The sequence below is a fragment of the Bombina bombina genome, chromosome 6 (genome assembly GCF_027579735.1).
Source record: "Bombina bombina isolate aBomBom1 chromosome 6, aBomBom1.pri, whole genome shotgun sequence".
Classification (NCBI taxonomy): domain Eukaryota; kingdom Metazoa; phylum Chordata; class Amphibia; order Anura; family Bombinatoridae; genus Bombina; species Bombina bombina.
In genome coordinates this window covers 16594157-16605780 of record NC_069504.1, presented here as the reverse complement: position 1 = coordinate 16605780, position 11624 = coordinate 16594157, and the positions used below count along the sequence as shown (strand labels likewise).

Here is an 11624-nt window from a genome sequence, read left to right as displayed (position 1 = left end):
TCTGTGCCAGGCATGTATCATATGTAATACAAACCTTACTCTCCTCTCTCTGTGCCAGGCATGTATCATATGTAATACAAACCTTACTCTCCTCTCTCTGTGCCAGGCATGTATCATATGTAATACAAACCTTACTCTCCTCTCTCTGTGCCAGGCATGTATCATATGTAATACAAACCTTACTCTCCTCTCTCTGTGCCAGGCATGTATCATATGTAATACAAACCTTACTCTCCTCTCTGTGCCAGGCATGTATCATATGTAATACAAACCTTACTCTCCTCTCTCTGTGCCAGGCATGCAGCATATGTAATACAAACCTTACTCTCCTCTCTCTGTGCCAGGCATGTATCATATGTAATACAAACCTTACTCTCCTCTCTCTCTGTGCCAGGCATGTATCATATGTAATACAAACCTTACTCTCTCTCTCTGTGCCAGGCATGCAGCATATGTAATACAAACCTTACTCTCCTCTCTCTGTGCCAGGCATGCAGCATATGTAATACAAACCTTACTGTCCTCTCTGTGCCAGGCATGTATCATATGTAATACAAACCTTACTCTCCTCTCTCTGTGCCAGGCATGTATCATATGTAATACAAACCTTACTCTCCTCTCTCTGTGCCAGGCATGTATCATATGTAATACAAACCTTACTCTCCTCTCTGTGCCAGGCATGTATCATATGTAATACAAACCTTACTCTCCTCTCTCTGTGCCAGGCATGCAGCATATGTAATACAAACCTTACTCTCCTCTCTCTGTGCCAGGCATGCAGCATATGTAATACAAACCTTACTCTCCTCTCTCTGTGCCAGGCATGTATCATATGTAATACAAACCTTACTCTCCTCTCTCTGTGCCAGGCATGCAGCATATGTAATACAAACCTTACTGTCCTCTCTGTGCCAGGCATGTATCATATGTAATACAAACCTTACTCTCCTCTCTCTGTGCCAGGCATGTATCATATGTAATACAAACCTTACTCTCCTCTCTCTGTGCCAGGCATGTATCATATGTAATACAAACCTTACTCTCCTCTCTCTGTGCCAGGCATGCAGCATATGTAATACAAACCTTACTCTCCTCTCTCTCTGTGCCAGGCATGTATCATATGTAATACAAACCTTACTCTCCTCTCTCTGTGCCAGGCATGTATCATATGTAATACAAACCTTACTCTCCTCTCTCTCTGTGCCAGGCATGTATCATATGTAATACAAACCTTACTCTCCTCTCTCTGTGCCAGGCATGTATCATATGTAATACAAACCGTACTCTCCTCTTTATCTCCACTATGAAAGGGAGTTTTACAGTTAGATAAAAAAAACAAATATGATAGAAGAATGCTGCATTTTTGTTAGATTCACTCACCTGCTACTGCTTTGCCCATTGGATGAGTATGTACGTTGGAGACATAGCGCCCTCTTCCTGACTTCCTCTTTATATACACATACACACACACACACCTATTTACTGCAATGAATGCCTTCCGATCTTCATACCAAATGTCATATAAAACAACTTTGGCATTAACAGGCCAAACACTGGCTTAAGGTTTGACCAGTGAATGATCTGAAATTGCACTTTATCAGTAACATGTAGTTTGATTCATACCTGAACCCCCTCCTTGCACAATCAAAGAAGGTTACAGTTGTTTTCATGCTTCTGATGGGAGACACTTCAGTCACCAATAAATCCTCTTTTGTGCCTTCAATAACTAGTCCTACGTAAGCACCTGATATTCTTTCAAACTGATGGATATTTTGTTTCTTAGGTTTTTTTGCTGACATTTCCGTTTGGAATGGTCTTAGTTTGTATCGCTTCCCTTCACTATTTATAATGTATTTACAATGTTTTATACTGTATTTATCATGTATTTCCTTTCACTGGTACCCTAGTTATACATTTTAACTCTTAGTTGTAGGATAATGTCAGTAAGGGTGGTAGATTAAGTGTCTAATTTTTTTTTTTATCTAGTGGATAACGAATTTCCCAACTGTTCAGCTTTAGTGTTGTGTTGCCGTTGTGAACATTAATAAATAACTTTGTAATATAAAGTAGTTGCTTTATTTAATTTAAATTTGTTTTATCATTTGGATCCACAGTGGTAACTGCCGCACAAGCTAAGAATCTGATAGATGCAGGAGTGGATGCATTGCGTGTAGGGATGGGATGTGGCTCCATCTGTATAACACAAGAAGGTGAGCCGCTATAGAGCTCTCAAGGCATTAGACATATTTCTGCAAAACCGTTACACACACAAGTACAATGTCTCCTGTTTTTTAAGTGTTGTTTTTTTATTGCCCAATCAGGTTCAGTTTTTCCTGTTTGTGTGCATTTAAATTCTTTTTAGAGTGGTTGTTACTTCACGTGTATACTTTTTCTTTGTTCAGTAATGGCCTGTGGCCGGCCTCAAGGAACAGCAGTGTACAAAGTGGCAGAATATGCACGCAGGTTTGGTGTCCCTGTCATTGCTGATGGAGGGATTCAGACTGTAGGGCATGTGGTGAAAGCTTTGGCCCTTGGAGCTTCAACAGGTAAGTGGGCAAGTAATGATTCATTTTACCTGTTCTTGAGTACATGACTAAACACATAATTGCATGATGCCTGACGGCAATATTCTCACCAGATATGTTACACGTTCTTGAGAACATGACTAACCATGCCTGATAGTAGTGTTCTCACTAGATGTTACTTATTCTTGAGAACATTACTGAACACGATTGCACCATGCCTGACGTTAAGATTTTCACCAGGTATGTTACCTGTTCTTGAGAACATGACTAACCATGCCTTACGGTAGGTTTCTCACCAGATATGTTACCTGTTCTTGAGAACATGACTAAATACATGATTGACACTTACAGATAGAATATATATAATTTATTAAAACATATAAACAGCACATAAAAGGGACGTCTCCCCAAATAAGTAATCTAAAAACTCTATTTAAAATTGATACACTGATATGGTTATCCTATAACATGCAAGGATCAGAAAGTAATATTGTATTAAGTGGACCGCTTAATACAAGTAAATCTATTGCACACTATGGTATAAATTTTATAGGTCTCTAAAATGACAAGTAAAACCAGTAATAATATATAAAGTCCAAAGAGGATAAATATACCACCAAGCTGCCAATCAGGAATTGAGGTAGAGCTGCCGATAAAACTTTATATGTTCCACACTGTCTTGGGAGAAATTGATACCCAGCATATTTCAAAGGTAATACAGTTAGTGTTCTTTGCAATGTACTTTACCCACGATCTCCTGATCGTATGAGGTTCACCTTTCTTGTTCGGTATCCTCCTCGAGTGGAACCGACTAGGATTTTACGGCGTCTGACGTCACTGGATAAAGTTCCGGTAAGGGAAAGAGGCCAAAACTTTGCGCTTCTAAACTTTACAGACACGGTCCTCGGTCCACTGGATGTGAGAGGACCGCGCCTGTAAAGTTTAGAAGTAAGCGCAAAGTTTTGGCCTCTTTCCCTTACCGGAACTTTATCCAGTGACGTCAGGCGCCGTAAAATCCTAGTCGGTTCCACTCGAGGAGGATACCGAACAAGAAAGGTGAACCTCATACGATCAGGAGATCGTGGGTAAAGTACATTGCAAAGAACACTAACTGTATTACCTTTGAAATATGCTGGGTATCAATTTCTCCCAAGACAGTGTGGAACATATAAAGTTTTATCGGCAGCTCTACCTCAATTCCTGATTGGCAGCTTGGTGGTATATTTATCCTCTTTGGACTTTATATATTATTACTGGTTTTACTTGTCATTTTAGAGACCTATAAAATTTATACCATAGTGTGCAATAGATTTACTTGTATTAAGCGGTCCACTTAATACAATATTACTTTCTGATCCTTGCATGTTATAGGATAACCATATCAGTGTATCAATTTTAAATAGAGTTTTTAGATTACTTATTTGGGGAGACGTCCCTTTTATGTGCTGTTTATATGTTTTAATAAATTATATATATTCTATCTGTAAGTGTTGATACCTTTGGCTTTTTTAGCGCCTCCCTTATACTTCTTTTATTTATTTATCTTTTCTGTGACAACTATAGGGATATTGTCATTTAAGGGGGAGTTTGGTGTCTTTGTCCTAGCGCACCTTAAACACATATTTTATTAAATACATGATTGCACCATGCCTGACGGTAGTATTCTGACCAGATATTAAAGCAAATAAATAGATACAATATGCATTGATTCTCCCCTTCTTAGTAAGAACCGCTGCCTTCCCACAGTCTCTCCCGAAGCGTGTTAGATCAAATTGTTGTGCCAAGAAGGAGGCGCTGGTTCACTGTAGATCCTCGTCTGTTAAAGGGACACTGAACCCAAATTTTTTTCTTCCGTGATTCAGATAGAGCATGAAAATCTAAGCAACATTCTAATTTACTCCTATTATCAAATTTTCGTCATTCTCTTGGTATCTTTATTTGAAATGTAAGTTTATATGCCGGCCCATTTTTGGTGAACAACCTGGGTTGTCCTTGCTGATTGGTGGATAAATTCATCCACCAATAAAAAAAATGCTGTTCAGAGTTCTGAACCCAAAAAAAGCTTAGGGATAGCAAGAGAATGAAGAAAATTTTATAATAGGAGTAAATTAGAAAGTTGCTTTAAATTGCATGCTCTATCTGAATCACGAAAGAAAAAATTTGGGTACAGTGTCCCTTTAACTTGACTCTGCTCCACGGTCCTTTAAACATTCGTCAGGAGAAGTTACTTCTATTTCCAATTAGAAAGGTTGTGCTGAAATGTTGTATCAAGATACCATATAATAAAGTGTAGATACTCACAGCATATATTTTGGATAAACAGCTCCTTGTATGTGGAAAGAAAATGCTTGGTTTGTTGAGCACTGTTTTAAATTGTGAATGCTCTTGAGAAAGACAGCTGGGTCTGTTGAAACACGTTGGGTACAATAAAACTGCTTTTGTACAAGAAAACAAGTGGGGGTTTTTTTTTTGCACATACATGGAGTCTTTTATCCAGAATATATGCTATGAGTATCTACACTTTATTATATGGTGTCTTGATACAACATTTCAGCACAACCTTTCTAATTGGAACTAGAAGTAACTTCACCAGATATGTTACCTGTTCTTGAGAACATGACTAAACATATGATTGCACTATGCCTGACAGTAGTATTCTCACCAGATATGTTACCTGTTCTTGAGAACATGACTGAACACGATTGCACCATGCCTGATAATAGTATTCTCACCAGATATGTTACCTGTTCTTGAGAACATGACTAAACATATGATTGCACCATGCCTGACGGTAGTATTCTCACCAGATATGTTACCCATTCTTGAGAACATGACTAAACATATGATTGCACGGTGCACCATGCCTGACGGTAGTGTTCTCACCAGATATGTTACCTGTTCTTGAGAACATGACTGATTGCACCATGCCTGATAGTAGTATTTTCGTCCTATTGGGAAAGAGTCCACAGCCGCATTCATTACTTGTGGGAAATATGAACCTGGCCACCAGGAGGAGGCAAAGACACACCAGCCAAAGGCCCAAATACTACTCCCACTTCCCCTATCCCCCAGTCATTCTTTGCCTTTCGTCCCAGGAGGTTGGCAGAGAAGTGTCAGAAGTTTTATTTTTTAAAGAAAATACTTTTATTAATTTTTAAGTAAAGTGTGTCTCTCATGGAGGGTAGTACTCTTCGCAATGGTACAGGAGTTTTAAGTAGTCCTGTTAGTCTCTCAGTGAGGGCCTGAGCGAATGTTAGAGTCCAGAGATGCAGTGGGAGTTCTCTCTGCAACACCATCCCGATTCGTATTAACAGCTCCCCTAGCACTTGGCGTTGCCCACCCTTCGCTTCGCTACCTGCTGTCTTCTCTCAAGTCCATGACGGAGGCGACGCTACTATCCGTCACATGGCGTAGATTCCGGTAAGATAGTTTCATTTTATCAATATGAATGTTATGATGTTATGTGACTGATAGGTATGGGTCTCAGTGAGACTCCTCTGTACGGATCTGGGAATCGTGGGATAATTCATTCCTATGGGGGGGATTTGTGAACATGGTGGGGTTCCTTGTTTATGTGATCTCCCTGCTATGTGTAGTGGGTATTGGCTCTGGGGCTGAGACAGGAGAATTGCTTGAAGGATTTAGTGGGGCCTAGTTGCCACATTTTTCTGGCACACTTTTTTAGACTTTACGGTTCACCTTATGACCGGGCGTTGTAACGCTGGGTTTTCTTCTGTTATGTGTGATCAGTCCACGGGTCATCATTACTTCTGGGATATTATCTGCTCCCCTACAGGAAGTGCAAGAGGATTCACCCAGCAGAGTTGCTATATAGCTCCTCCCCTCTACGTCACCCCCAGTCATTCTCTTGCACCCAAAGACTAGATAGGAGGTGTGAGAGGACTATGGTGATTATACTTAGTTTTTATAACTTCAATCAAAAGTTTGTTATTTTACAATAGCACCGGAGCGTGTTATTACTTCTCTGGCAGAGTTTGAAGAAGAATCTACCAGAGTTTTTTCTTATGATTTTAACCGGAGTAGTTAAGATCATATTGCTGTTTCTCGGCCATCTGAGGGAGGTAAAAGCTTCAGATCAGGGGACAGCGGGCAGTTGAATCTGCATTGAGGTATGTAGCAGATTTTATTTTCTGAATGGAATTGATGAGAAAATCCTGCCATACCGTTATAATGACATGTATGTATACTCTACACTTCAGTATTCTGGGGATGGTATTTCACCGGAATTACTCTGTAAAAGTACATTAAACCTTTTAATAGGTATTTAATTCATGTTAAACGTTTTTGCTGGAATGTAGAATCGTTTGCATTTCTGAGGTACTGAGTGAATAAATATTTGGGCATTATTTTTCCACTTGGCAGTTTGCTTGTTTTGATTATGACAGTTTCGTTTCTCTCTCACTGCTGTGTGTGAGGGGGAGGGGCCGTTTTTGGCGCTCTTTGCTACGCATCAAAAATTTCCAGTCAGTTACTCTTGTATTTTCTGCATGATCCGGTTCATCTCTAACAGAACTCAGGGGTCTTCAAACTTCTTTGAAGGGAGGTAGATTCTCTCAGCAGAGCTGTGAGACTTATGTAGTGACTGTGTTTTAAAACGTTGCTCTGTGATTTTTATGTTTAAAATTTAATTAGTGTTACTTTACTAATGGGAACAAACCTTTGCTAACAAGTTGTGTTGTTTTTAAAGAGTGATGCTATAACTGTTTTTCAGTTCATTATTTCAACTGTCATTTAATCGTTTTGTGCTTCTTTGAGGCACAGTACGTTTTTGTTAAATAAGATTGTAACCAAGTTGCATGTTTATTGCTAGTGTGTTAAACATGTCTGGTTCAGAGGAAGATACCTGTGTCATTTGTTCCAATGCCAAGGTGGAGCCCAATAGAAATTTATGTACTAACTGTATTGATGCTACTTTAAATAAAAGCCAATCTGTACAAATTGAACAAATTTCACCAAACAACGAGGGGAGAGTTATGCCGTCTAACTCGCCTCACGTGTCAGTACCTGCGTCTCCCGCCCGGGAGGTGCGTGATATTATGGCGCCTAGTACATCTGGGCAGCCATTACAGATAACATTACAAGATATGGCTACTGTTATGACTGAAGTTTTGGCTAAGTTACCAGAACTAAGAGGCAAGCGTGATCACTCTGGGGTGAGAACAGAGTGCGCTGATAATTCTAGGGCCATGTCTGATACTGCGTCACAGCTTGCAGAGCATGAGGACGGAGAGCTTCATTCTGTAGGTGACGGTTCTGATCCAAGCAGATTGGATTCAGATATTTCAAATTTTAAATTTAAATTGGAAAACCTCCGTGTATTACTAGGGGAGGTCTTAGCGGCTCTTAACGATTGTAACACTGTTGCAATACCAGAGAAAATGTGTAGGTTGGATAAATACTTTGCGGTACCGGCGAGTACTGACGTTTTTCCTATACCTAAGAGATTAACTGAAATTGTTACTAAGGAGTGGGATAGACCCGGTGTGCCGTTCTCACCCCCTCCAATATTTAGAAAGATGTTTCCAATAGACGCCACCACACGGGACTTATGGCAAACGGTCCCTAAGGTGGAGGGAGCAGTTTCTACTTTAGCTAAGCGCACCACTATCCCGGTGGAGGATAGCTGTGCTTTTTCAGATCCTATGGATAAAAAATTAGAGGGTTACCTTAAGAAAATGTTTGTTCAACAAGGTTTTATATTGCAACCCCTTGCATGCATCGCGCCGATTACGGCTGCGGCAGCATTTTGGATTGAGTCTCTGGAAGAGAACCTTAGTTCCGCTACGCTGGACGACATTACGGACAGGCTTAGAGTCCTTAAACTAGCTAATTCATTCATTTCGGAGGCCGTAGTACATTTAACCAAACTTACGGCTAAGAATTCAGGATTCGCCATTCAGGCACGTAGGGCGCTGTGGCTAAAATCCTGGTCGGCTGATGTAACTTCTAAGTCCAAATTACTTAATATACCTTTCAAGGGGCAAACTTTATTTGGGCCCGGTTTGAAAGAAATTATCGCTGACATTACAGGAGGTAAGGGCCACGCTCTACCTCAAGACAAAGCCAAAGCTAAGGCTAGACAGTCTAATTTTCGTCCCTTTCGGAATTTCAAAGCAGGTGCAGCATCAACTTCCACTGCACCAAAACAGGAAGGAGCTGTTGCTCGTTACAGACAAGGCTGGAAACCTAACCAGTCCTGGAATAAGGGCAAGCAGGCCAGAAAACCTGCTGCTGCCCCTAAGACAGCATGAACCGAGGGCCCCCGATCCGGGACCGGATCTAGTGGGGGGCAGACTCTCTCTCTTCGCCCAGGCTTGGGCAAGAGATGTCCAGGATCCCTGGGCGCTAGAGATCATATCTCAGGGATACCTTCTAGACTTCAAATTATCTCCCCCAAGAGGGAGATTTCATCTGTCAAGGTTGTCAACAAACCAAATAAAGAAAGACGCGTTTCTACGCTGTGTACAAGATCTATTATTAATGGGAGTGATCCATCCGGTTCCGTGGTCGGAACAAGGACAAGGGTTTTACTCAAACCTGTTTGTGGTTCCCAAAAAAGAGGGAACTTTCAGGCCAATCTTGGATTTAAAGATCCTAAACAAATTCCTAAGAGTTCCATCGTTCAAAATGGAAACTATTCGGACAATCTTACCCATGATCCAAAAGGGTCAGTACATGACCACAGTGGATTTAAAGGATGCTTACCTTCACATACCGATTCACAAAGATCATTACCGGTATCTAAGGTTTGCCTTCTTAGACAGGCATTACCAGTTTGTAGCCCTTCCATTCGGATTGGCTACGGCTCCAAGAATCTTCACAAAGGTTCTGGGTGCCCTTCTAGCGGTTCTGAGACCGCGAGGAATTTCGGTAGCTCCGTACCTAGACGACATTCTGATACAAGCTTCAAGCTTTCAAACTGCCAAGTCTCATACAGAGTTAGTTCTGGCATTTCTAAGGTCGCATGGATGGAAAGTGAACGAAAAGAAGAGTTCTTTCTTGCCTCTCACAAGAGTTCCATTCTTGGGGACTCTTATAGATTCTGTAGAAATGAAGATTTATCTGACAGAAGACAGATTAACAAAGCTTCTAAAGGCATGCCGTGTCCTTCATTCCATTCAACTCCCGTCAGTAGCTCAATGCATGGAGGTGATCGGCTTAATGGTAGCAGCAATGGACATAGTTCCCTTTGCACGCCTACATCTCAGACCGCTGCAATTGTGCATGCTGAGTCAGTGGAATGGGGATTACTCAGATTTGTCCCCCACTCTGAATCTGGATCAAGAGACCAGAAACTCTCTTCTATGGTGGCTTTCTCGGCCACATCTGTCCAGGGGGATGCCGTTCAGCAGGCCGGACTGGACAATTGTAACAACAGACGCCAGCCTTCTAGGTTGGGGCGCTGTCTGGAATTCTCTGAAGGCTCAGGGACAATGGAGTCAGGAGGAAAGTCTCCTGCCAATAAACATTCTGGAATTGAGAGCAGTTCTCAATGCCCTTCTAGCTTGGCCCCAGTTAAAGACTCGGGGGTTCATCAGGTTTCAGTCGGACAACATCACAACTGTAGCTTACATCAACCATCAGGGAGGGACAAGAAGCTCCCTAGCAATGATAGAAGTATCAAAGATAATTCGCTGGGCAGAGTCTCACTCTTGCCACCTGTCAGCAATCCACATCCCGGGAGTGGAGAACTGGGAGGCGGATTTCTTGAGTCGCCAGACTCTTCATCCGGGGGAGTGGGAACTTCATCCGGAGGTCTTTGCCCAAATACTTCGACGTTGGGGCAAACCAGAGATAGATCTCATGGCGTCTCGCCAGAACGCCAAACTTCCTCGCTACGGATCCAGATCCAGGGATCCGGGAGCGGTTCTGATAGATGCTTTGACAGCACCTTGGAACTTCAGGATGGCTTATGTGTTTCCACCCTTCCCGCTGCTTCCTCGATTGATTGCCAAAATCAAACAGGAGAGAGCATCAGTGATTCTAATAGCGCCTGCATGGCCGCGCAGGACTTGGTATGCAGATCTAGTGGACATGTCATCCTGTCCGCCTTGGTCTCTACCTCTAAGACAGGACCTTCTGATTCAGGGTCCATTCAAACATCAAAGTCTAACTTCTCTGAAGCTGACTGCTTGGAAATTGAACGCTTGATTTTATCAAAACGTGGTTTTTCGGAGTCGGTTATTGATACCCTGATACAGGCTAGGAAGCCTGTTACCAGAAAGATTTACCATAAAATATGGCGTAAATACCTATACTGGTGTGAATCCAAAGATTACTCCTGGAGTAAGGTTAGGATTCCTAGGATATTGTCTTTTCTACAAGAAGGTTTAGAAAAGGGTTTATCGGCTAGCTCATTAAAGGGACAGATCTCAGCTCTGTCCATCTTGTTACACAGGCGTCTGTCAGAAAATTCAGACATCCAGGCCTTTTGTCAGGCTTTAGCTAGGATCAAGCCTGTGTTTAAAACTGTTGCTCCGCCATGGAGTTTAAACTTAGTTCTTAACGTTTTACAGGGTGTTCCGTTTGAACCCCTTCATTCCATTGATATAAAATTGTTATCTTGGAAAGTTCTATTTTTAATGGCTATTTCCTCGGCTCGAAGAGTCTCTGAGTTATCAGCCCTACATTGTGATTCTCCTTATCTGATCTTTCACTCAGACAAGGTAGTTCTGCGTACTAAACCTGGGTTCTTACCTAAGGTTGTCTCTAACAGGAATATCAATCAAGAGATTGTTGTTCCATCCTTGTGTCCAAATCCTTCTTCAAAGAAGGAACGTCTTCTACACAATCTGGATGTAGTTCGTGCCCTCAAGTTCTACTTGCAGGCAACTAAAGATTTTCGCCAAACTTCTTCCCTGTTTGTCGTTTATTCTGGACAGAGGAGAGGTCAAAAAGCTTCTGCTACCTCTCTCTCTTTTTGGCTTCGTAGCATAATACGTTTAGCCTATGAGACTGCTGGACAGCAGCCTCCTGAAAGAATTACAGCTCATTCCACTAGAGCTGTGGCTTCCACTTGGGCCTTTAAGAATGAGGCCTCTGTTGAACAGATTTGCAAGGCTGCAACTTGGTCTTCGC

At 41.7% G+C, this 11624-nt stretch overlaps 1 protein-coding gene across 2 annotated transcripts in view; it reads left to right on the top strand.

The window, feature by feature from the left end:
- The first annotated feature begins 1249 nt into the window (after positions 1-1249).
- Positions 1250-11624, top strand: part of LOC128662540 (inosine-5'-monophosphate dehydrogenase 1) — a 230833-nt gene continuing 220458 nt past the window's right edge. For both annotated transcript variants that reach the window (XR_008402796.1, XM_053716324.1), the window contains exons 1-2: positions 1250-2210; positions 2403-2546. Coding sequence is in view for 1 of the 2 variants with exons in the window: in XM_053716324.1 (XP_053572299.1) it covers positions 2177-2210; positions 2403-2546 (178 nt within the window). In the remaining variant the exon portion in view is untranslated. The remainder of the gene's footprint in view (positions 2211-2402; positions 2547-11624) is intronic.